This window comes from Bidens hawaiensis, unplaced genomic scaffold (genome assembly GCF_021521415.1).
Source record: "Bidens hawaiensis isolate Kalapana, Puna unplaced genomic scaffold, B.hawaiensis_p1.1 tig00004743_1, whole genome shotgun sequence".
Lineage (NCBI taxonomy): Eukaryota > Viridiplantae > Streptophyta > Magnoliopsida > Asterales > Asteraceae > Bidens > Bidens hawaiensis.
In genome coordinates, this window is record NW_027491293.1 from 320,080 (window position 1) to 342,826 (window position 22,747).

Below are 22,747 nucleotides of genomic sequence, written 5' to 3' on the forward strand. Positions count from 1 at the left end.
GGGTGGTGGGGGTGGATGGTGGTGGTAGCGAACGATGGGTGGTGGTGGTGGTGGATGGCGGCGGTAGTGGTGGTGGTAGAAGGCCAACGGTGGGTGGTGGTGGTAGAATCTCGTCTCTCAAGACGAGATTTGAAAATCTCTTTTTCCTAGAATTTGAAAATATGGACGGAAAAAGTAGGAAACATAAAAAACAGTCTCTCAAGACGGTTTTTTGAGAGAAAAAGTTTAGTAGAAAATTGAACTTTTAATCCAAGATTTCAAAATTATTTAGACTTTCCTTTCATTATTTTCACAAATCTGGTATCCTCCCTAACTTTCCTTAGTTATTTGGCATTCTCCCTCTATATTATTATTTTTTTTTCAATGCGTCTAGAAAGTCAAAATTATAAAAAATTTTGAGAAAAAAAAATGTTATTTTAACTGTCTCTCTCTAAAGAAGGTTATTTTGAGAATTTTCACAATGTAGTCTAACTTTATACCCAAGATAAGCGTTAATTAAGTAACGTGAAAGCGTAATCCAATTTGGTTTGATATCAGGAATTTGGCGTTTCTTTAATCCGGGTCGGGTCCAAGTAACACCGTCCCACCAATACAATTCGTTGATCAAGCCTAAAATCCAGCAGCAATTACCACCAATTCCCGCCTACATTCTATCCGATCATGAAACCCAGAGGCAGAATTGGTGGCTGGTCTAGTCTAGGTTTACCTGCTGTTTTCTTATTATGCAACTTCTTCTTCTTCTTCTTAGGCTTTTTCGGTTCCTCTTTGTTATCTCAACAGGTATAATTATAATTCATCCAGTCGATCTCATCTCTAATGATTGCGACTTGAATGATTTGATTGGTTTGTAGGTTGAGAATGAAGAATCTACTTTACATCCTAGACCTAGACTGCTTACCCAGAAAGACCATGATCCGATGCCTAGTGGTCAATCCGGTGATGACTCCTTCACCACCATTCCCTTTCAGGTACATACCTGCTTTTTTATTAATTCATTTTCTGTTGTATGCTTGTTTAATTGAGCTTATGTGATATTATGCTTAATTAGTTGGTACACTGGGTCGGATGAGAAGATTATTAGCGTGACTTGCTAGATTTGCACATCTCTTAGGAAAATGGTCGTGAAGAAACACTAAGTGACCCCGGGCAGATTACGGATAATCTGGGGGTTAAGTAGATGTTTCCCACGAGGGTTAGGTCCGGCAAAGATGGTTGTTCTTCTGATGACCTGCAAAACAGACACCGTGAGCTCGTCACTGAGAAGGGGGGGTACCTCCTTGTGACCACCCTCCGGCGTGAGAATCACACTAGATTGCTCTTGAATATAAGTGTATATTAAGAGAAATAGCTAGAGCAGATGTCAGATAATATATGAAGATATAAGATGATGATACCGTTCCAAGGTGTTGGAGTATTTATAGCCGAAGGTAGGTTTCCAAGCAGGTACAGCCGGCTGTATAATATTCCTGTTCTACCAACTGTGGGCTACGCACGTGCCATGATAGTGGTTGGTGGGTAGGCAGCGGCTGATAGCGACATGGCCGGCTGTGCACTGTTCCCTTTTCCACCAACTGCGGGCTACGCACGTGCCACGATGAGGGTTGGTGAGTAGGCATCGGCTGATAGTGACTTTAAGTACTAGAGCGTGCTGCTCGTCGTACTGTTGTCAGTGAGCTGTCGCCGCTTTGGTCAGATCTTTTGTCCATACCTTGGCAGGTACAGTACAAAAGATCCTCCAGTAGCGTACGGACTGGCTCATTTGGGCGGGAGTATTCCCGGCTTTGTGCGGGAGTATTCCCGGCTTGCTCATTCCTTCTTCAGGTGACTACTGAATTATTTGAGAGTTAGTGCCTTGTGCGTGTAGCCTTGCTGTGCGGGTAGCCTTCCCTGATGGCTAGTATCCGTAGCTGCGGGAACAGGCGGAGTACGTCACCATTGGGAGGCTTTTCCTGCGGTAACAGCTTGCGTACTGCGCGTAAGGACGTCGCGTCTCTGAGCATGGTTGGTCCTGCGGATACAGTTGGTCTTTGCGCAGACGTCCCTCAGGAGTCTTGCGAGTTCAACTGCGCAGACGTCTCTGTTTAAGGTGAGTCTTGCGGGTCCAACCGCGCAGACGTCCCTGTTCAAGGTGAGTCTTGCGGGTCCAACTGGGCTCTGCTGGGACCTACCTCTTCAAGTCCCCCCAGTCCAATGTTCTTCTCATGAATTGTTAATAAGTGAGGTGAACTTTTGGACTTAAGCAAGGGGTTTTGAAAAGGGTTTAGTTTTAAGGTTCTCCGCGGGGATTCTTCCCGCGGGTTTCCTAATGTCACGTGCAGAATTTCCCACTGTTCTGCTTGATCTGTGGGTATGATGCGGGTAGGTGTGTAACCTCCTCGCAAGTCGGGAGCGTTGAGTTTCACTTGTGTAGATTCTCCACGGGGTTTTGGTAGTTTTAAACATAGTGATCAATTATGTTAAACAACCAATTCCATATTGGAGCTTCCAACAATCTAGTTCTCAACGTTCCCGCTATGCGGGGATGTTATATCCCTTCCCGCAAGCATGACCCAGAAGATCCTTCTTGGTTTCAATTCCCTGCGGAGTGCTAAGTATGTGAAAGGTTTCGCCTTAACACTGTACCCGCACTCGTCTTATAGTTACTTTACTTCCAAGGTATTCCTGGCTTCAATTCCCTGCGGGTGCTAAGTATGTGAAGGGTTTTGCCTTGACACTGTACCCGCACCCGTCTTATAGTTACTTGGTTGCCGAGGTATTCTTGGCTTCAATTCCCTGCAGGTGCTAAGTATGTGAAGGGTTTTGCCTTGACACTGTACCCGCACATGTCTTATAGTTACTTGGTTGCCAAGGTAAGGGGGTATAGTCCCGCTTACTTTTGAATATTTTTGAATTTTTTTGAAATTCGAAGAGTTGGTGAAAGGATAAGAACAGTCTAACCGTTGAAGGGACGTCAGCGTGGTCTGACGGTTTCTTCTGACAGTTTCAGGACGTGCATGAAGTTATGGTGACGTGACAGTATATGGTCATTCCAGACGCTTTTTCAGGCGCGTGGGCGCGAGTTTTCGGGCGCGTGGGCGCGAAGTTTACTGTGCGCGTCCAGTCAACAGCTGTTGCCAGCTTGCTTTTTCCACGTGTCATAGTTTCATTGCACCTGCGCTTTTCCGTCTCTCCCGCATTAAATTCATCGCATTCATTGCGATGAGTATATAAAGGGAGGAGATGATGCATCTCAATTTACAGTTTCACTTCATCTTCTAAGCGATTTCCGGCGAATACTCTAACTTTTGTCGAGCATTCTCCTGAAATCGTTCTTCTTTCCATCCTCCGAAACATGTCTTCCATTCGTGATCCTGAGGCTATTGCCGAGGAGTCCGACGTGTACATCGAGAACCCGACGTCTGACAAGGACGATAAGAGTATTGCTGAGGAGTGCCAGTGTGCTCTTTCCGTCGGCGTTTATCAGTACATCGTCAGGAAGTTCATGCTCGAGCCCTTCGAGCCTGAGTTTCCTGAGCCTCACCAGACGGTGTACGATGCCCCCAAGGGCAAGATAGGGGTGTATGCTGCATTCTTCATCTATGGGAATCTCAGGTTCCCATTGACGAAGTTTGTGTACCGTGTTTTGGAGAGACACGGTGTACACCTAACGGAGGTGCACCCGATGGCGATCACAAAGGTTCGCCATTTTGAATGGGTGTGCCATATTCCGGGCGTTGAGCCCCGTGTCGACCGCCTGATGACCTTCTACTCCTGGTGGTGCATCCAAGGCTGGTACACCTTGGTCACCCGGATCAAGGGTTTGAAGATTTGTGCTACCGAGCGCAGTCTTCGGTCTTGGAAGCGGGAGTTCTTCTACATCTCTGCCCGTGTCGTCCCTATTGCGATAACATTCAAGAACGGGAGAGCACTCCCCAGCCTTCACGCCTCCAACTACCAGGAGGCGGAATGGTTTGCCAAGATCTCCCGGATCCGGACTCCGGTTTACCGCTTTGCGGAGTCTGGGATGGTGATGCTTGGGATGAGCCGGGTATGGAAGGATGCTGGGGCAGAGGCGCCACAGATTCCCATCGTCCTTGAATACGGTTTGAACTCTATCCCTTACGGTATGCTTCATATCTTTTTGCTGATTTAGGGTTTTTCTTCTAACTGTTTTCCTGTTTATTTTCAGAGGGGAACAATTTGCAGTCGCTTCTGCAACCGTGTGAGAGCGGTGGTCCCGCTCGGCTGGGTACTCGTGCTCTCGACGAGAACGAGTTGCCCATCTTGGAGCAAACGGCGGATAGGTTCGTGGAGGTCTACCCGCCAGGCCACGAGATTTTGAGCGCCACGCGGCCAGGTAAGGGTTTCTTTAACCCCCGTCCTCTCCATGCTCAAACCTCTGCTAGAATTCCTCTAATTTTGTCATCTTCTGATGAGGAATCCGCAGACGGTCCTTTCTTCATGAGGAAGAAGGCCGCTTGCGCGAAGGGCAAGGCGAAGGTTGCCTCCACCGCCGATCAGGGGAACCGGTCTGACTCGGGGACCGAAAGTGAGGAGGTGGCTGGGAACCCTGGTGGTGGTGAGACAACTATCCCGGAGGTTGAGATAGTTGTCACCTCCGAGCAGCCCAGGACGACGACGGTGACCGGTATGAAGAGGCCGGCTCCATCGGGTTCGTCCCCGCCTGTTCGCACCTTCAAGCTCAAGAAGACTCATAAGTATAAACTTCATTTACCTTAACTGCATATCTTTCCGCCATTATACTTATATATCTTGTCTTCGTGCAGGCGTGGATGCAACCGAATTCCGAAGTAGAGCGTGGAGGAGTAACTCTGGACCCATGACGGTGGGTTTGGTCAACCTACCCGAGGCGATGACCCAGGCGGCTGCGCCTGTTTCAAGCGTTGGTTCAGTTGCTCACCCGGTTGAGGCAACTGTTCCAATTGTGACGTCGTCTCCGCCGGCTGTCAGTGCCATATTCACTGCGTCCTTCACTGAGCCGGCGGTGAGCTTTTCTGCGGGTTCCTCCGCAGCGGCGGCCACGGTTGTGAGTTCACCACCGATGGTCTCTACCGCGGCGGCTTCAACCGTGCCTCCGGCACCGGCGACTACCTCGTCCCCGGCCGGTTCAGCAAGTATGTTTGGGGCTTCTAGCCAATCTCTGCCTCCTTCCCATCTGCCTGACCTCTTGGATGGATATCCGTTAGGTTCGAGTGATGGGTTTGGCGGCTACCGGCCTGTTGTCGACCCTACAGGTGCGTAGGGTTATTTTGGCCTTTTTTTTATCATCTTTTCCTAACTGCTTTTTGTTTTTGCAGTTTCGGATTCCAATGAGGCGGATGTTCCACGGTGGAACATCCGCCGGGGAACAACCCTTCCGACGACTGTGGACTGTGTCGAGTGGGTGCGTCACGCGGCCCCAAGTGGCGCGTTGGGGGAAGCCATGTCTAGCTACCAGGAGGGTAGGCTGACAAATGAGCTTCGGATTCTCCTTGCCCGGATGCAGCCGCGCGTCGAGTTGCTTTGTCGTGAAAACGACAAGTTAAAGGCTGCGCGTATCCAAGAAGTGGCTCAGGCGCGGGCTATCCGGGAGGAGAACAGGAGACTTTCCGCAATTGCTGCGGAGAAGGAAAAGGCCTTCAAGGCCCTCGAGGTTGAAGTTCAGGCCCGTCTCGAGGCTCATTCCAAGGCTGCCCAAGCTGTTAACGAACAGCTTCGGTTGGCTAAGGAAACTGCGCGGAACGCGACCGAGAGGGCCACCAAGGCTGAAGCTGTTGCTGAGCCTCTGCGCGCCGAGAATGAGGAGCTTAAAGCCAAACTAGAGAGGCTCCAGCAGGCTCATGATGCCTTGGCCATGGAAGACGCCAAGAAGCTTCAAGAGATCTTGGACCAGAGGGGTATGCTTGACCATACTGAGCGTAAGCTAAGGGGCGTTGAAGAGGCTGCTGCTAAGGAAGTGTTGCTTGCCAACCTTAACAAAAGTGAAGCCGAACGCGCCCGTAACCAAGCTCAAGCTGCCCTCCAGGAGGCTCTGATTACCAAGGAATGGCTTCTAAGAGAAGCGTTGTCGCAGGTAAGCTTAGCTTCATAACGTCTTTACGCTTTTCTTTATACTTAGAAAAGTTTGATATATATATTTTTTCTTTTTGTAGGTTGTGCATCGGATCTTCACGGACACATCTTACGACGATGCCATGAGCGCAGCCCTCAACGCTTCCCATGAGGATGGGAAAAAGGCTGGTTTCTTGCTTGGTCTGGGGTTTGTTGAGAAGGGCATCCCGCCTTCCAACTTCCCTCTTTATGACGTGGACACTGAAGCTGCCTATGACCAAGCAGTGAACCAGTATGCTGTCTTCCCGCATCCGGTGGTGGAGAAGGTGAACGAAATTGCTGCTGCTGATGATGGGCTAACCATTCTCAAGACTTTCCATGAACCGCCACAGCCAACTGATGGTGCGGGTACAAGTGGGTTTGGAGGGAGTGGTCCTGAAGTTTGAACCTTGAGATCCCTTCCCACCGTTAGGATAGATTTATATTTCTGTAGGCGGGTAGATACCCGGCCATTCTTGTAATGTTTGAATTTTTTATACAATTTAAATGTTTGTGCGGGTAGGACCGCCACTTTCACTGGATGACTTGCTTTATAAACGTTATATGACTTGCTCATGCATATTATAGCTTAATTTGGCACTTGCTTTGCCGCATAAACAATATATGATTCGCTCGTGCATACTTTAGTTTAACTTAGCAATTTTCCAAGTGTTTTGAATAAGTTAACCGTTCGACGCGCGGTTGTCAATAGGTTAGTGTTCAGTTTCCTCTATCATGATTGTGCGGGTAGGACCGTCACTTTCATTTAGTGAGATGACCAATCTTCACCTATAACTGACCTGCGTGAAGGTTTGCCGTTTTTTGTGTTTATGCGGGTTTTGCCGCCGTCCACACGCAACGACTTCCCCACTTATTTATGCGGTGAATACCGGCATATCAGTGTTTTGAATAAGTTAAACCTTTCGACGCGCGGTTGTCAATAGGTTAATGTTCAGTTTCCTCTATCATGATTGTGCGGGTAGGACCGTCACTTTCATTTAGTGGGATGACCAAACTTTACCTATAACTGACCTGCGTGAAGGTTGTCCTCATCTCTTACAAATTTTTGCCGTTTTTTGTGTTTATGCGGGTTTTGCCGCCGTCCACACGCAACGACTTCCTTTCACATTTATGCGGTGAATACCGGCATATCAGTGAGGAAAGTTCATAAGTATAAATGTAAGACCATCAGCGTCAATGTGATAAGGAGAATCATTTCCATTAGAAGTGGCTCTGGGCCTTTTCTTTACAAGTTTGGAATTGATCTTCATGCAACCTGTGTAATTGAACTCCCTTCCATGTTCTTGAGATGGGGGTGTCATCGAGCCTTTCGAGCCGATATTCACCTGGTTCGGAATCTCGTTGTTTACGCAGTATGTAGTCTCCAACATTGAAGCTGCAGTTTCATTCGTGTTTTCCCCAACTGGGGTTCTACACGCATTAGCCTGCTCAGCGTTCATTACGCCACGAGGTGCGTGAGTTTCCCATCTCTGACAAATGCTTCGACGATGTCCTTCAAGTCTAAGCATTCGTCGGTGGTGTGGCCTCTTGTCCTGTGGAAGTCACAGAATTTGCTTTGATCAGCGTTTGGACGCTGTCGGATAATTGGAGCCTCTGGCCATGGGAGCCTCTCGGTGGCGAATATCTCGGTGACGCTTTTGGTGAGTGGCGTCCATCTGAAGTTCCGGTTCGATTGCATGTTATCCTTTCCGCCTAACCGAGGGTGAGAGCTGGATGAGGTGTCAAAGTTTACCCTTGACTGCCAAATGCCTAGCTTCCTCTTTTTGTTTAGTCGGGCGGTGAGGACGTTGTTTTCTCTTGTTTTCTGGGTGTAGAGGTTTGTGCTCTGGGGAAGATCTCTACCCAGTTGCTTTTCTGTTTCCGTGAAGCGTTTAGCTGCTGTCATGATGGCATCCCACGTGGATGGCATGCCGTCTTTACCCGTTAAGGTGTGGATGAGCTCTGGGTCCTTCGCGCCCTGGATGAAAGCAGCGCGAACAAGATCTTCGCTAATAGTGCCCAGACTTAGCTTCTTTGAATTGAAGCGCGTGATAAAGTCTAGTAAAGACTCATCTTCCTCTCGGATGCAGTTGAGGATCGTCCATTGCTCTTCGGTATACTTTCTTTGTTGACTGAAGTGTTGGCTGAACTTTTGCTGGAAGTCCGCCCAATCGTAGATGCGGTGGACCGGTAGACGGTCAAACCACGCTCTGGCTGCTCCAACCAGCGTCATCTGGAACATATAACACCACGTGGGTTCCGTCCAGTTGCTGACGGTTGCCCCCGCTATGAATCTGTTCAAATGATCGTCTGGGTCGGATATACCATCATAAGTGCCGATGTTGGACATCTGTTTGGCACTTCTCGGGGCGATTGCTTCCGCAATGTCCCTTGCAAACTTGGACGTTCCCGCATTTGCAGCAGTTGGTCTAAAGGTTTTGGAGAAGTCACGTGGGTTTCCCCCCGCGTTCCTTGGTTTGAAGGTTTCTTCGAAATTCCTTCTCGGTTGGAAGTCCGTTTCCTTACGCTTCCCTTTCGCCCTATGGCGAGGGTTTGCGTCGGTGTCGGATTCCTCCCGATCATCGTCCGAGTACTCGCACTCACTGCTCATGTTGAGCTGTTGTCGAGTGCTTCCAAATTCGTCAGCCTGTTGGATGGAACGTAAGCGTTCGTCCAACTCAGCTTGGAATTCCTTCTGACGTGCTTCCGCCCACGCTTTAACTTGTTCAAGTGTTTGGCGGGGGAGCCTCGTCTGTTGTCTTTCTACCTGGGTATCAATGAATCTCAGGGGATGATTGTTTACTGCACTTGCCCCGGCTTGGGTAACCGGGGTAGTGTTCGTAAAATTTACTGCACTTGCCCCGGCTTGAGTAACCGGGGTAGTGTTCGTAAAATTTGTGTAGTCGCCGGTGTTCCTCCCAATAGCTGGGGTTGTGATTACCGGGGTTTCTTGGTCACTCGCTGGCATCGGGACCGGAGTAACGTTAACCACCTTTCCAGAAGTTTTGAAAAAACTGAAAAAGAATACGTTCTAGCTTTTATACACGGATGGCGCTAATGAAGAAACACTAAGTGACCCCGGGCAGATTACGGATAATCTGGGGGTTAAGTAGATGTTTCCCACGAGGGTTAGGTCCGGCAAAGATGGTTGTTCTTCTGATGACCTGCAAAACAGACACCGTGAGCTCGTCACTGAGAAGGGGGGGGGTACCTCCTTGTGACCACCCTCCGGCGTGAGAATCACACTAGATTGCCCTTGAATATAAGTGTATATTAAGAGAAATAGCTAGAGCAGATGTCAGATAATATATGAAGATATAAGATGATGATACCGTTCCAAGGTGTTGGAGTATTTATAGCCGAAGGTAGGTTTCCAAGCAGGTACAGCCGGCTGTATAATATTCCTGTTCTACCAACTGTGGGCTACGCACGTGCCATGCTAGTGGTTGGTGGGTAGGCAGCGGCTGATAGCGACATGGCCGGCTGTGCACTGTTCCCTTTTCCACCAACTGCGGGCTACGCACGTGCCACGATGAGGGTTGGTGAGTAGGCAGCGGCTGATAGTGACTTTAAGTACTAGAGCGTGCTGCTCGTCGTACTGTTGTCAGTGAGCTGTCGCCGCTTTGGTCAGATCTTTTGTCCATACCTTGGCAGATACAGTACAAAAGATCCTCCAGTAGCGTACGGACTGGCTCATTTGGGCGGGAGTATTCCCGGTTTTGGGCGGGAGTATTCCCGGCTTTGTGCGGGAGTATTCCCGGCTTGCTCATTCCTTCTTCAGGTGACTACTGAATTATTTGAGAGTTAGTGCCTTGTGCGTGTAGCCTTGCTGTGCGGGTAGCCTTCCCTGATGGCTAGTATCCGTAGCTGCGGGAACAGGCGGAGTACGTCACCATTGGGAGGCTTTTCCTACGGGAACAGCTTGCGTACTGCGCGTAAGGACGTCGCGTCTCTGAGCATGTTTGGTCCTGCGGATCCAGTTGGTCTTTGCACAGACGTCCCTCAGGAGTCTTGCGAGTTCAACTGCGCAGACGTCTCTGTTTAAGGTGAGTCTTGCGGGTCCAACCGCGCAGACGTCCCTGTTCAAGGTGAGTCTTGCGGGTCCAACTGGGCTCTGCTGGGACCTACCTCTTCAGGTCGAGAATAGCACTTCCTAGAGATGTAGGATTAAGGTTTTCTAGCGAGAGGGTTTAGTCTTGGTTTTCTCCTTTTATGTATACTACCATACCTTTTCGCGTTTATTGTTTTATTGTTTGTCTAAGATTACTAATATTAAAAAAAATTCTGTTTGTATACCTGTGGTTTGTTGCTTTCATCTATTTGTATACAAATTCGAAACCTTTAACACTTTGAATACATATTAATTCCAATTGTATCCATTTATATACAAGTTTCAAACGGAGTTAAACAAACTGTTAAAACCTCTCCCACATGAGGGATATTTATTCCAATAAAACCGTTTATGCTTAAAACCGTTCATTTTTAAAAGAAAATAAACGAACATGAATATTTTCATTTTTTTAAACGAACAAGAACATGTTCAATTTTAAAACGAGCGTACATGAACACAAAATTTTGTTGGATTAAGTGTTTGTTTTCACTAAAAGTTAAATACACATCTACGAACATGCTCGTTTTCGTTTGGTTCGTTTACATTCCTACATATAATGTTGTAATTAGGCTAACTCAAAGAAAATAGCAGCAGTTGACTTTCTATAATAGTTTGACAAGAGTCAAACTGTGTTTACAAGATTTAAATGGAACATAATTTATTTGTATAAAAAGGAGGCAATTTTGATATAATTTAAACACAATTTGAAAACACATAAATGTTGTATAATTAAGGTTCACATGTTCATGATCAACATTTGACCTTTTGGTCAAACTATTAAATTATTGATCTAATTACCTAGTCAAGCATTTACCAAAATGTTAAGTTTTTTTTTTATTTCAACATAAATGTGATAAATATATTGCAGCAGATTGCAATATATATTGAAGCATATCATATATCGTAGGAATATATTGTCAGATTTTCATGCATAATGTCAGTTTTTTTATACACTACATAGTAGACTAAACTGAAAAAATGTAGCAGGCTTACACATTGAACTTTCACTAACAGTATACCATTATGTACCTGCAATCACAATGGAATTTTTTATTTGAATAGACAAAAATACCCTCATGTGGGGGAGGTTTTAACGGCATTGGTTAACTCCGTTTGGAACTTGTATACAAATGGATACAATTGGAATTAATATGTATTCAAAGTGTTAAAAGGTTTCGAATTTGTATACAAACGGATGGAAGCAGCAAACCACAGGTATACAAATAAAATTTTTTTCACTAAGATTCTACTATCTTGGTATATTTTATATTATTTATTGATTTTTTTACTACTTTTCGATATTAATAGTTGTATTACTATTCTTTCTATGTTGTTTTAGAGTTCATATATATATATTTTTCTATACTGCTCATGTCATGTATGTTAATCGAGCTGACGGTCTTCCTGGAAGCAACCTCTCTATCCTTTAGGATAAAGGTAAGGTTTGCCTACATCTCACCCTCCCCAAACCCTACTAATGGCCTTGCTATTGGTAAGACTTTATCAGGGTATGATTGATTGTTGATTGATTGGTGTTTGTTAATGGGAAAATTACCAAAATAGGAATTTTAGACCGAAATATTTTCGAAATAGGTATTAAATGGCTACCAGGCTACAAAAATGCCTAAATGGCGATGAATGGGCTCTGGTATTGCCCTACACTTCTTTTTATGTTTATTGGGAAAGACAATATCTGTGCATTAATGGTTAGGCTAAGGTGGTGCCTCACCACCCACGCCTGGGAAATTGCAGACGCTGATGGTGAAGGCTCCGCTCCAGCTTAGCCTAACCATTATTGTGCAGATTGTCTTTCCCAAGAAACATAAAAAGAAGTGTGGGGAAACACTAAAGCCCATTTGTCGTTGTTTAGGCGCCTATGTAGCTCGATCGCAGCACATAGAAAAATAAGGTTTTGCCAACTCAGTTTACATGATATTAGAGTCGGCCCTTAGTGCCTAATGGGGCCCAAGAAGCTTACGTGTCAAGATGTGATTGTCCATGCCTATTTTGATGGTTATTCCTTTGCTACTTCATGTAGTGATTTCATAATGTAACTAAACCTAAAAGCCTATACTCTTAACTTGATCATTTTGGCTAGCAGTTAATCGGTTTTCTTGAACACCAGTTTCATAATGCTATCTGTAAACTCTGCAGTTTACTTGGTGAATCAGTAGACCTAAATGAGCAAGTTTTGATGCTTAGGTTTGTGGTATTGTATGATTAATATTATAATTAGGTATTAAGCTGGGCACCTCGAGCACAATACTTTCCCGGTTTTGCAACAGCTGAACAATGTGAAAGCATAATCAAAATGGCAAAGGTTAAACTTGCACCTTCGACCTTAGCTTTACGCAAGGGAGAAACTGCTGAAAACACAAAGGGGATTAGAACAAGGTATTCGTAATAATATTATTAGAAAGCTAAATTAGCAAGTCATGTGTCACCAGAGATAATAATACTCTTTGTTATCTGTTTCAACTGAACCAGCTCTGGCATGTTCATAAGTGCATCTGAAGACAAAACCGGGATCTTGGAGATCATTGAGAAGAAAATAGAACGGGCCACGATGATTCCCAGAAGTCACGGAGAGGTATTCTTTCATGATTATCTCAATTATTAACCTATGACTCACCTGTTTGATGTAAGCATGTCATTATTATTGCAGTCATTCAATATTTTAAGATATGAGATTGGACAAAGATATAATTCACATTATGATGCTTTCAATCCTACCGAGTATGGTCCACAGAAGAGCCAGCGGGTACATGACTCATCCATACCCTAGTTTTGACCAAATTTGATTTTTGACTCTAGTTTTTGACTGTTATTAATAATTGTGAGTTCAATTTTGACTTGCTTACAGGTTGCTTCTTTCTTGTTATATTTATCTGATGTTGAAGAAGGTGGAGAAACCATGTTTCCATATGAGGTAAGTTTCAGTTAGATTATTCAAATGCAATTTTCATAAAATTTATGTGACATCAATAGGCACTCTAACATATGTGCATCATAGGCAGAGCCGTCACCGTGAAGCCCTAAAAATTATGGGGCCTGGGCAAGTAAAAAAAAACTGTCCACTAAAATATAAACTTAATTAATAACTCTTATATTATTTATGTAGTTGTGATAGCAATAACAAAAATAAAAGTATTGTAGCAAAATGATCTAATTTATATACTTAAACGGGTCATGAACCTCTCCTAGCGTTATTGGAAGCAAAGGTCTCGGTCAATCTTTTGTAATTCGTACTCTCTAATATATTGTTCTCAATAGTAATAATGATTTAAATGTGCTAATGGTAATGATAAAATTATGACTTAAATGGTAACATTAGATAAATTGCATATAACTAAGTAATTAATCAATAAAAAAAACAAATTTATTTCTATAAAATTTGGATTTCTAACAATTTATGTGGTAATATAGCCATTTTGTGTAAAAAAAAAGTTTATAAAAATGGTGTGGAATCAAACTTATTTCTAGCAAGTTTATTTGGTAATATGTCCATTTTGTTAAAAAAAAAGGTTAAAACTCACTAAGGGTGGATTTTTTTTTTTCAGCATTTGGGATACAAGCAAACATGTTTTCCTACTCCACTATGTTACAATTTGTATTTATCAAAAACAAATCTATATACATAAATATATAACTTTTTGTAGGTCCTTATAATGGATATCAAAACATGTTCTTGAATCAATCTCAATTATGCTAGCGGAAATCACTTACAGTCAATCGAGATTTCAGATCTTGCTTGGTTTAATTATTGCCCGAATTGGTAATGAAGAAAATAAGGTTGAGAGAGAATTGATGACAGTTACTAATATATGCAAAAAGGTTGTCTTTGCATGGGCACGCTCTTACTATTTATAGTAGAGCATGCCATGCTTATTTCTATTCAAGGGTCCTAATGGGCTTTTGTTTACGGTAGCCCCCGGCCCAAACATACGTAAGTAAAATGAAAGCTAACATAATATATCATGAAATTAACTAATATCATGTAATTAACTAACAAATACAAAAAACTCAATATACAAAATTGGCTTCACACTTTATTTTTAATGTTTTGGGCCCAAGGGTTGACTAGGCCTTGGGCCGTGTCCCTCCTCGCCTCTCCCTTTGGTCGGGCCCTAGTCATAAAGATGAGCAAATGGTCCTGGTACTCAACCGTGAACTTTCGATATCCAATTTTTGAGGTTTCGGCCTCGGTACCAGTATTTCACCAATTTTTTTGTCTTTGTTACGGTATCGATACTTTATTGATTTTTTGCCTTCGGTACTGATATCGAGCTCATCCTTGTTGTATCATAACAATGCACGTTTCGTTTCTCCATTGCTTTTCACTATGACACTCGTTTTCTCCACTGCCTTAAAAAATAACCTAGTGAGATAATTTTAGGCTTCACACGTAAATTTCTCTTATATTGTTTTAACACTGTTTAGAATTACTTCAAATATCAAAGCGAGTCTTTTGAATATGAGATATCAAGTGCCTATGCTATTTTTTTTTGAAGTCTTGTTATAAAAAAACTCATCTGACAAAAATCTTAAAGAAGGCAAGAAATAATCGAAGTATGATTGTCCATCTATCGCTTAGTAAGACAGTGACAAGCAATGGAGAAAAACGAAAGATAAAGCCATGAAGAAGCTACAACTATGATCTTAATTTCTTCTTGATTAGCTGAGGACACCACAACATTAATACAATAGTAATAGTAATAAATACTAAAAAACTTTGAGATGAAGGACATGTATTATCCTTTCCGTTTATAAACTGCTTTCTATCTTCAAATATCAAAATAAAACCATCCATATCAACAAACATTAATCTTGATTACATCTCGATCTCACCTTAAACTTCCTCCATCGACTGCGGCTGGTGGTGGTTGTTTGAACCTCCGTTCTGGAGTTGAAGAGCATCAACTTTAGCTCCAACTTCAGTAGCCTTCTTTCTAATAGAAGCAGCAGATAAATCATGAAGATAACCATCTTCCGCAATGGAGTCAGGGAAGTTGAGATGAGCCGAAGGGCCACGGAGGTAGTACACGGCGGTGTCGTAGGCTCGGGCGGCTGCGACGGGGGTGGAGTAAGAACCGAGCCAGATACGGGTGCGTTTGTTGGGTTCCCGAATCTCAGCCACCCACTTGCCCCACTTTCTCATCCTTATCCCTCTGTAGGGTTTCTCCGCGTCTCTTTTCTTTCTCTTGTTATTATAATTATCACTGCTGGAAGTGGGTGAACATCCGCCGTCTCCGCCCATGTGTGACGGTGGCGCACGGTGGCGTTGACTGAAAGAAACTAGGGAGAAGGAGGTTGTGATTTGTGAACTGTGATGTGAATCTTTAGGAGAGTAGGATTAAGTTTTATATGAAAAGAGGACGCACATATATCCCACAGCATATAATATAATAATATTATGTATGTGTTTTATCAGTTTTTTAAGTAGTTGTGTTGATGGTTATCTCGAGATATATAATTTTATAGTAAAAGGGGTTTAAAGGTTTAAATGAAGACACCTTGACTTTTTGGAAAGTAGATGAATGTTGCAATTAATGTGTTCTGGATTTATTTATTATTTAAGTAATCTTATGTTTTTTAAAAGAGACCGTAGGCAATTAAAAGCATTACATATTATAATTAACTGGTTATCTTTAACCCTGAAAGGGCATATCATTTCCTGCTTAGTGATCCTTAATCTTTAATTATTGTTCATCTTTAAATTTAATGAATTATGATGTGTTCCTTTATGGCTTTACCCATGTAGTTCGTCAACGATCGTTCGAATATCTTGAACATCATGTAACCTTGGTTGATGTTTTTATTGTTGTGGTAGAAAGGCATGCTAAAACATTAATTTTGTTCACTTCTGACCTAATTAACCGATGTTGGTCCTCCAATTTCTGACCTAATTGATGTTATAATAAAAGGTGCGAAGTTGTGGGTTTGTAATGTGCTTTGATCCTCCGATGTTTTAAAGAGTTTCTTTTTTATCATACACGGACTTTTAAACAAAATTAATGCACATGAAATGCAAGAACAATAACTAAGATGAACTTAAATATCTTGAAGCCGGAAGAAAATTGACATTCAATAACAAAAGGCTAAAAATTATGTTGCGCATTTCATGGTTGTTTTTCTTGTTCTATCATGTATTTTAGTGACATTTTAATTGTAATATGTAAAATGTGATGTAATGTCTTTTTTGGTTGCCTATGTATCCAAAGCTAATTCAAGTTTTCAGTTGCAATAGATTCAAAAAAAAGTACTAAAGTTACGTAATTGAACAAACCGCAGGTTTGAAAATGACACCTAACTCGAAAGAGAAAATAAATAAAATAAACAAAATTATCTATTTACTCATAGCTTAATGGACAAAATAGACAGGGTTGGAAAAAAATAATTAAAATGGCATGTTTTTGAAATGTCAAGTATCCAATTACAATTAATTCAAAAACGGTACTAAAATTTACGTAATTAAGCAAACCACAAATATAAAAATAACAATCAATCAATCATACCCAGTATTTCCCACAAATAGCCTAAGCTATCATAAGTAAGGTCTGGGGAGGGTGGGATGTAAGCACACCTTACCTCTATCCCTAAAGATAGAGAGGTTGCTTCCGACGAGACCGCCAACTGGAAAGTAAATAGATATACACATACATACATACATACATACATACATACATGTATGTATATAGGTAAAGTATAGAATGAAAACCCATTTAAGTTATAAAAACCCATGAAAACCCTATGTAACATCGTTTTTTTTTCTTACACACATAATATATGTTGTAACATATACAAAACATAAAAAACTTAAAAAAAATGTTTTGCTATTTTTTTATATTTGATTACTAATTTTTATATGTGTTTTCAAGAGAGGGAAAGTATAAATTAACTTTAATTGTGGACCACAAGATTTAATATTTAATTAAATGAGTTAAGTGTCATTTTAGTACTTGTGTTTGTCCAATTATGCAATTTTAGTACCGTTTTTGAATTTTTTGCAAATGGCTACCTTACTTTTCTAACACTTGCAATTTTAGTACTTTTTTTAACCCCGTTTATTTTTTCTGTTAAGTCAGGGGCAAATTAGTAATTTCGATTATTTTATTTATTTTCTCTTTTAGTTAAATGCCATTTTCATATATGTGGTTTGTTCAATTACACAACTTTAATACCTTTTTTCAATTTATTGCAACTAGATACTTTGATTAGTTTTAGATAGACAAACAAACCAAGAGAGACATTACATATTACATATTACAATTAAAAGATAACTAAATATATGATAGAAGATGAAAAAACAAAAAAACAACTATGAAATGTATAGCATATTTTTTAGTCTTTATTTTTGATTACCAATTTACTTCTAGCCAGTAGGTCAATATTCAAGTTCATCTTAGCCATTTCTCGTGCATTTTCTTTATGTGCATTGATTTTTTTTTCAAAGTTCAGGTATGATAACATTAGCTCTTTAACACATCGGAGGATCAAGCCAAATAACAATCACACAACTTCGCACATCTTAGTATAATATCAATTGAACTTGTAGATGAATGACGGTTGGCGAATCACATGGACAAAACAATATGTCGTAGTTCATTGAACCTGAAGATGAACAATGGCTATGGTTTGAATGATCAATGAGCGTGGGAAGGGGGGTTAATCTTTTTCATTTAGGGTTAGAGATGATCTTTTAATTTTAAAATGTAATGCCTCTCTTGGTTTGTCTGTCTATCCAAAACTAATAAAAGTATCTAGTTGCAATAAATTCAAAAAAAGGTACTAAAGTTGCGTGATTGAACAAACCATAGGTATGAAAATGGCACTTAGCTAAAAGAGAAAATAAATAAAATAATCGAAATTACTAATTTGCCCCTAACTTAATAAAAAAAATAAACAGGGTTAGAAACAAGTACTAAAATTGCAAGTTTTAGAAAAGTGAGGTAGTCATTTGCAATAAATTCAAAGATGGTACTAAAGTTGCGTAATTGGACAAACCATAGGTACAAATGACACTTAACTCTTAACTAAAACATGTGGTTGAGAATAGGTTTCTAGAGTTTTCACAACTCAAGTGGGTTTTTATTCTAACATAACCCTATATATATATATATATATATATAAACATTTGTATGCCCCCATCACTTTGCACAAATGATCCCAAGTATTTGAACTTGGTTGACTGCGGAACCTCCTGTCCTTCAATTGTGATTTGGGTGTCTTCATCATCGTTTACCCCACCAAAGTCACAGTAAAGATACTCTGTCTTTGATCGACTAATCATTAAACCTTTACTCTCTAGAGCAAAACGCCACTCCTCTAACCTCATATTTAGATCTTGTTTACTCTCGACGATCAACACGATATCATCGGCGAAAAGCATGCACCAAGGAACAGTATCCTGAATCAACTTTGACAACTCATCTAGGACTGCTGCAAAAAGGAACGTGCTCAATGCTGATCCTTGGTGAAGGCCTACCTCTACTGGGAATAAGTCAGTATCCCCCACAGGCGCACGTACGCTTGTTCCAGACTTAGCATACATATCCCTAATTATCTTTATATATTTTCCATGAAAACCTCTACTCTCCAAGCAATCCCAAAGGAGTCGACGTGGCACACTGTTGTACGCTTTTTCCAGGTCAATAAACACCATATGCAGGTTACGCTTTTTATCTCTATATTTTTCCATTAATCTTCTTAGGACGTGTATTGCCTCTGTAGTTGACTGTCCCGGTATCAAACCAAATTGGTTCATGGTGACCTGAGTTTCCCGTCTAAGTCTAATATCAATAACTCTTTCCCATAGCTTCATCATGTGGCTTAGAAGCTTGATTCCTCTGTAATTACCGCAACATTGGGCGTTTCCTTTGTTCTTATAAATAGGGACTATTACACTGCTTCTCCATTGATCTGGCATATTTTCGGTTTTTAAAATAGTATTAAACAAAGTAGTTAACCACATAACTCCTTCATCTCCCAAACACTTCCATACCTAGATCGGTATGTTGTCTAGGCCAACTGCCTTAGCCCTTTCCATCTTCCTAAGTGCATTCCTCACATCTTCCTGTGTGATACGTTGACAGTAGCAAATATGAAAAAAAACACTTAACTATAAAATTAAAATCATTGGCTTACGGAAATAGTGTACATATTACAATTCGTTAAAGACCCATGTAAGATTGTAAATTTGTAATAAACAAGAAATTTAATCTTGCAATTAATAGGTTTTAATCTCCTTTAAGCGATGTAAGTTTTTGACTGAAACTTAGAGCATGTTTGGGATTGAGTTTGAAAAATACTTATTGGCTTATTAGCTTTTTCATAAAGCCATTTTGAAAAGCCAGGATTTTGGGCTTTTAAAAATTGTTTTTAAACTATTTCAAAAGGCTAAAATAAAAAGGATTTTGGTGATTGCCAATCACATTTTAACTTATTTTCTTTTTAAAAACACCAAAAAGTCAATAAACACTTTTCAAACTCAATCCCAAGCATGCTCTTAATTTCATATTTCATTCATTACAAATTTAATCAAGTCCTACCTGGAACAAGCTATATGTATTAATGTACCCCATATTTCATTCAATATATGGAACAGGACCTACGGGAGTACGAGACTGGCTGCGTGAGTTGGACTTGATGCCCATGTTGTACCAGTTGTGTACGTGTCGTGCATTGTAGCTTATCTGCTACACGCCACACACTACGTAACCTGATCAGTTGCACGCTATGCTCACACTGAATAGCTTGCCATGCAATTCAATGTTACTTGCATCAGTTAACTAGACAATCACGCCATCGTGATCCTAGATCCTTCAAAGTCGATCACTTGCATCAGTGGCTCGCCACGTCATCACCTAAGTATCATGCCCCTCGACTCCCCATGCCCCACACTAAGACCAACTGCTCCGGGTCAACGCCACGCGCACCCACGAAGAGTGCGTGCTACCCATGTAGCACGCCCCAACAGAAAATTTGTCTACCATCTGTGTTCGCTCCTGGTACACTTGGTGAAAAAAATATGAAGGTGACTCTTAAAAGCGCTGCATTAAGCTTAGTGCCACTCCGGGCGCAAGTGCAATGAGGTACCATTTAGGGTCCCACGGGTGTAACAAGTGACAACTTGATGCATTGCTACATTGTTTTTAGAAGTCATGGCTATATATTTTTTATATTTGTATTAAAATTTTATCCAAGTCATGAAAATTAGACAGAATTACATAAATTTTGTCTTTTATGTTTGTATCCAATTTCAATCATCGTCATTATCTTTAAAATTAATTTATTTTATTCTTTACGTTTTCAAAACCGACATTATTTGTCTTTAGCCCTAACCCAGTTAGTTTTTCTTGTTAAATCAGGTCATATACACATGAGGGTAATGTTATAATTTTACCCAAGTATTTAAAAACACAAATATAATATCATCATCTCCAATTCTCCATCTTCATTCTTATTCACAATACCCTAGCCCACCACCATTATACACCACAACCACCACTTGCCACCACTGCCAGCCGACCATCACCACCACCCACCCTCTTCACTACGGTATCCAGCATACAAGTAACTTTTCTTCTTTTGAAAATGGAACGGCAGAGGTTTGTCCGAAGCCATGGTGGTTCAGCCTCTCCTCAACACCTCCAGGAACGAGCCTGAGTTTCTGGAGTCTGGACCTCATGCTACACAACGGCGGCAGCGGCAGCTGTTCCGGTTAAACGGAGCAAGACGCTCGGTTCAAAAACGGCGACCTAATTGTTCTAAATCCTAGCTCCGGTACGTCATCGTCATATCCGACATCTCGTAAGATATTCCGGCCAAGATACGACCATCGATGAGCATTGATGAGCTGGCTTCTACAATTTATCTTGAAGAACTGAAGCCGAGCGAAGATGGTCATTTAAGGTTTTGTAGGAACATAACCATCTACAATTTTTGATACATCTACATTCAAATTCAAATTTTCAGGTATTTGATTAGATGTAGAAGCATAACTCACATATTCCTTGAATCCACAACTTTGTAAATTTACCCTACCCTTTCACCTCATTTTTTTCCCAAATCCCCACCAAACCCTAACTCTAATTCTTTCTTTTCTAGAGATGTGTCCAGGTTGGAGTTTGTGAATATTAGGATATGATATTATTTTTACGGTGGGTGGTGGCGATGGCCGGCATGTGGTGGCGGCGGCGGTGGCTAGAGAGTTTTGTCAAGATGGTGAAAGGGGATGACGATATTATATTTTATGTTTTTTACATAAATAACTAAAATGACTAATTTGCCCTCATATGATATACACATGACCTGACTTAACAATAAAAATTAACTGAGTTAGGGCTAAACGATAAATGTTGTTGTATTTTCTAATTCTATTATATGTTTTTTAGTTATTAAATTAACACCGACATCCCTTCCTTTTCTGGTTTTTTGCTCAATTATTTTATTCCTCTTGTTCTATATAAATGTCATGTTTTATAGGATTTATCAAGTTAGTTTGAAAATGAACTATATATGAATGTGAGATCTCATTACTAGGTCCCCAAAGTAAAATTCGGTTAGGTAAGTGGTGTGCCTCACAATCAAAATTAATTCAAGTGTTAAATGTTTAAATCTTGGAGAGTGTTGATTAATGTGATGTATTTAGTTCAGAAAATCAAAGAATAATAGGTAGTGGATATAGAAATAACTCTCAGGAGTAACGTTTAAATTTTTTAATTTCATATAATATAAACTAGACGAAAATATAAACACGATAAATATATTTAAACACATGGGATGCAAATTTCTCCTATTAGGTTTTTCAAAGGTTGAAATCGAGCCACACCTTGTTCTTTTATTTTATCAAACGCCTCTCGTTCGACTGTATAAAAAGCATTGTTCAAATACTCATCACCCATTCGCTTGCGCAAATCAGTATTGATAAGCTTCATTTATAAAAAAAACATATTTCAAATGTTGAGGTTCAATCGGTAAAACCAACGCTAGCTTAAATATTTGATAAATCAAAGGAAAAGTGGTGTGCTTCCGATTCCCGTCATTACACGAGCAAGTCACACATTCACCCAATTTTGTAAATTTATCATCTTCCTTAAAAGTGTGAAAAAATGTTGTACGATCACTTAAATGCACACTCTTTCTTCATTACTAAAATCATTCGGATGCATTTTCGAAAATGTCACTGTCTTAGATATGTTAAACTTGAAAAACGAATCTTAAGATTCAAAGCTTAACATATTTTCTAACAAACTCACCAAATCTATTTCCAAGTTTTTGAATTTGCGTATCCAAAACCATATTAAAATATTCAACCTCAAAATGATGATTATGTTGAGTCTGTTTCTGTTTGATGTTTCTCGTTCAAACAAAAGAAAAAAAGGTTAATGGTTTCTATTTGCTTCTTTGTTTGAACTTTGTTTGATTTGAACTTTTAAAAAATAATGATTCTATTGAGACTATTTATGTTTGAGTTTGTTTCTGTTTAATGTTTCTAGCTCAAATAAAAGAAAAAAAAAGTTAATTGTTTTTATTTGCTTTGGGATGTGTTTGAGCTTTATTTGATTT

The 22,747-nt window shown here is 40.9% G+C and overlaps 1 protein-coding gene across 1 annotated transcript; it reads left to right on the forward strand.

Moving 5' to 3' along the window:
* The first annotated feature begins 660 nt into the window (after positions 1-660).
* LOC143627833 (putative prolyl 4-hydroxylase 9) lies at positions 661-13,307 on the forward strand. Its single transcript, XM_077097555.1, has 7 exons — positions 661-780; positions 852-968; positions 12,417-12,574; positions 12,668-12,770; positions 12,846-12,941; positions 13,044-13,109; positions 13,302-13,307. The coding sequence occupies exons 1-7, from the start codon at positions 661-663 to the stop codon at positions 13,305-13,307; spliced, it is 666 nt and encodes a 221-aa protein (XP_076953670.1).
* The last annotated feature ends 9,440 nt before the right edge of the window (positions 13,308-22,747 follow it).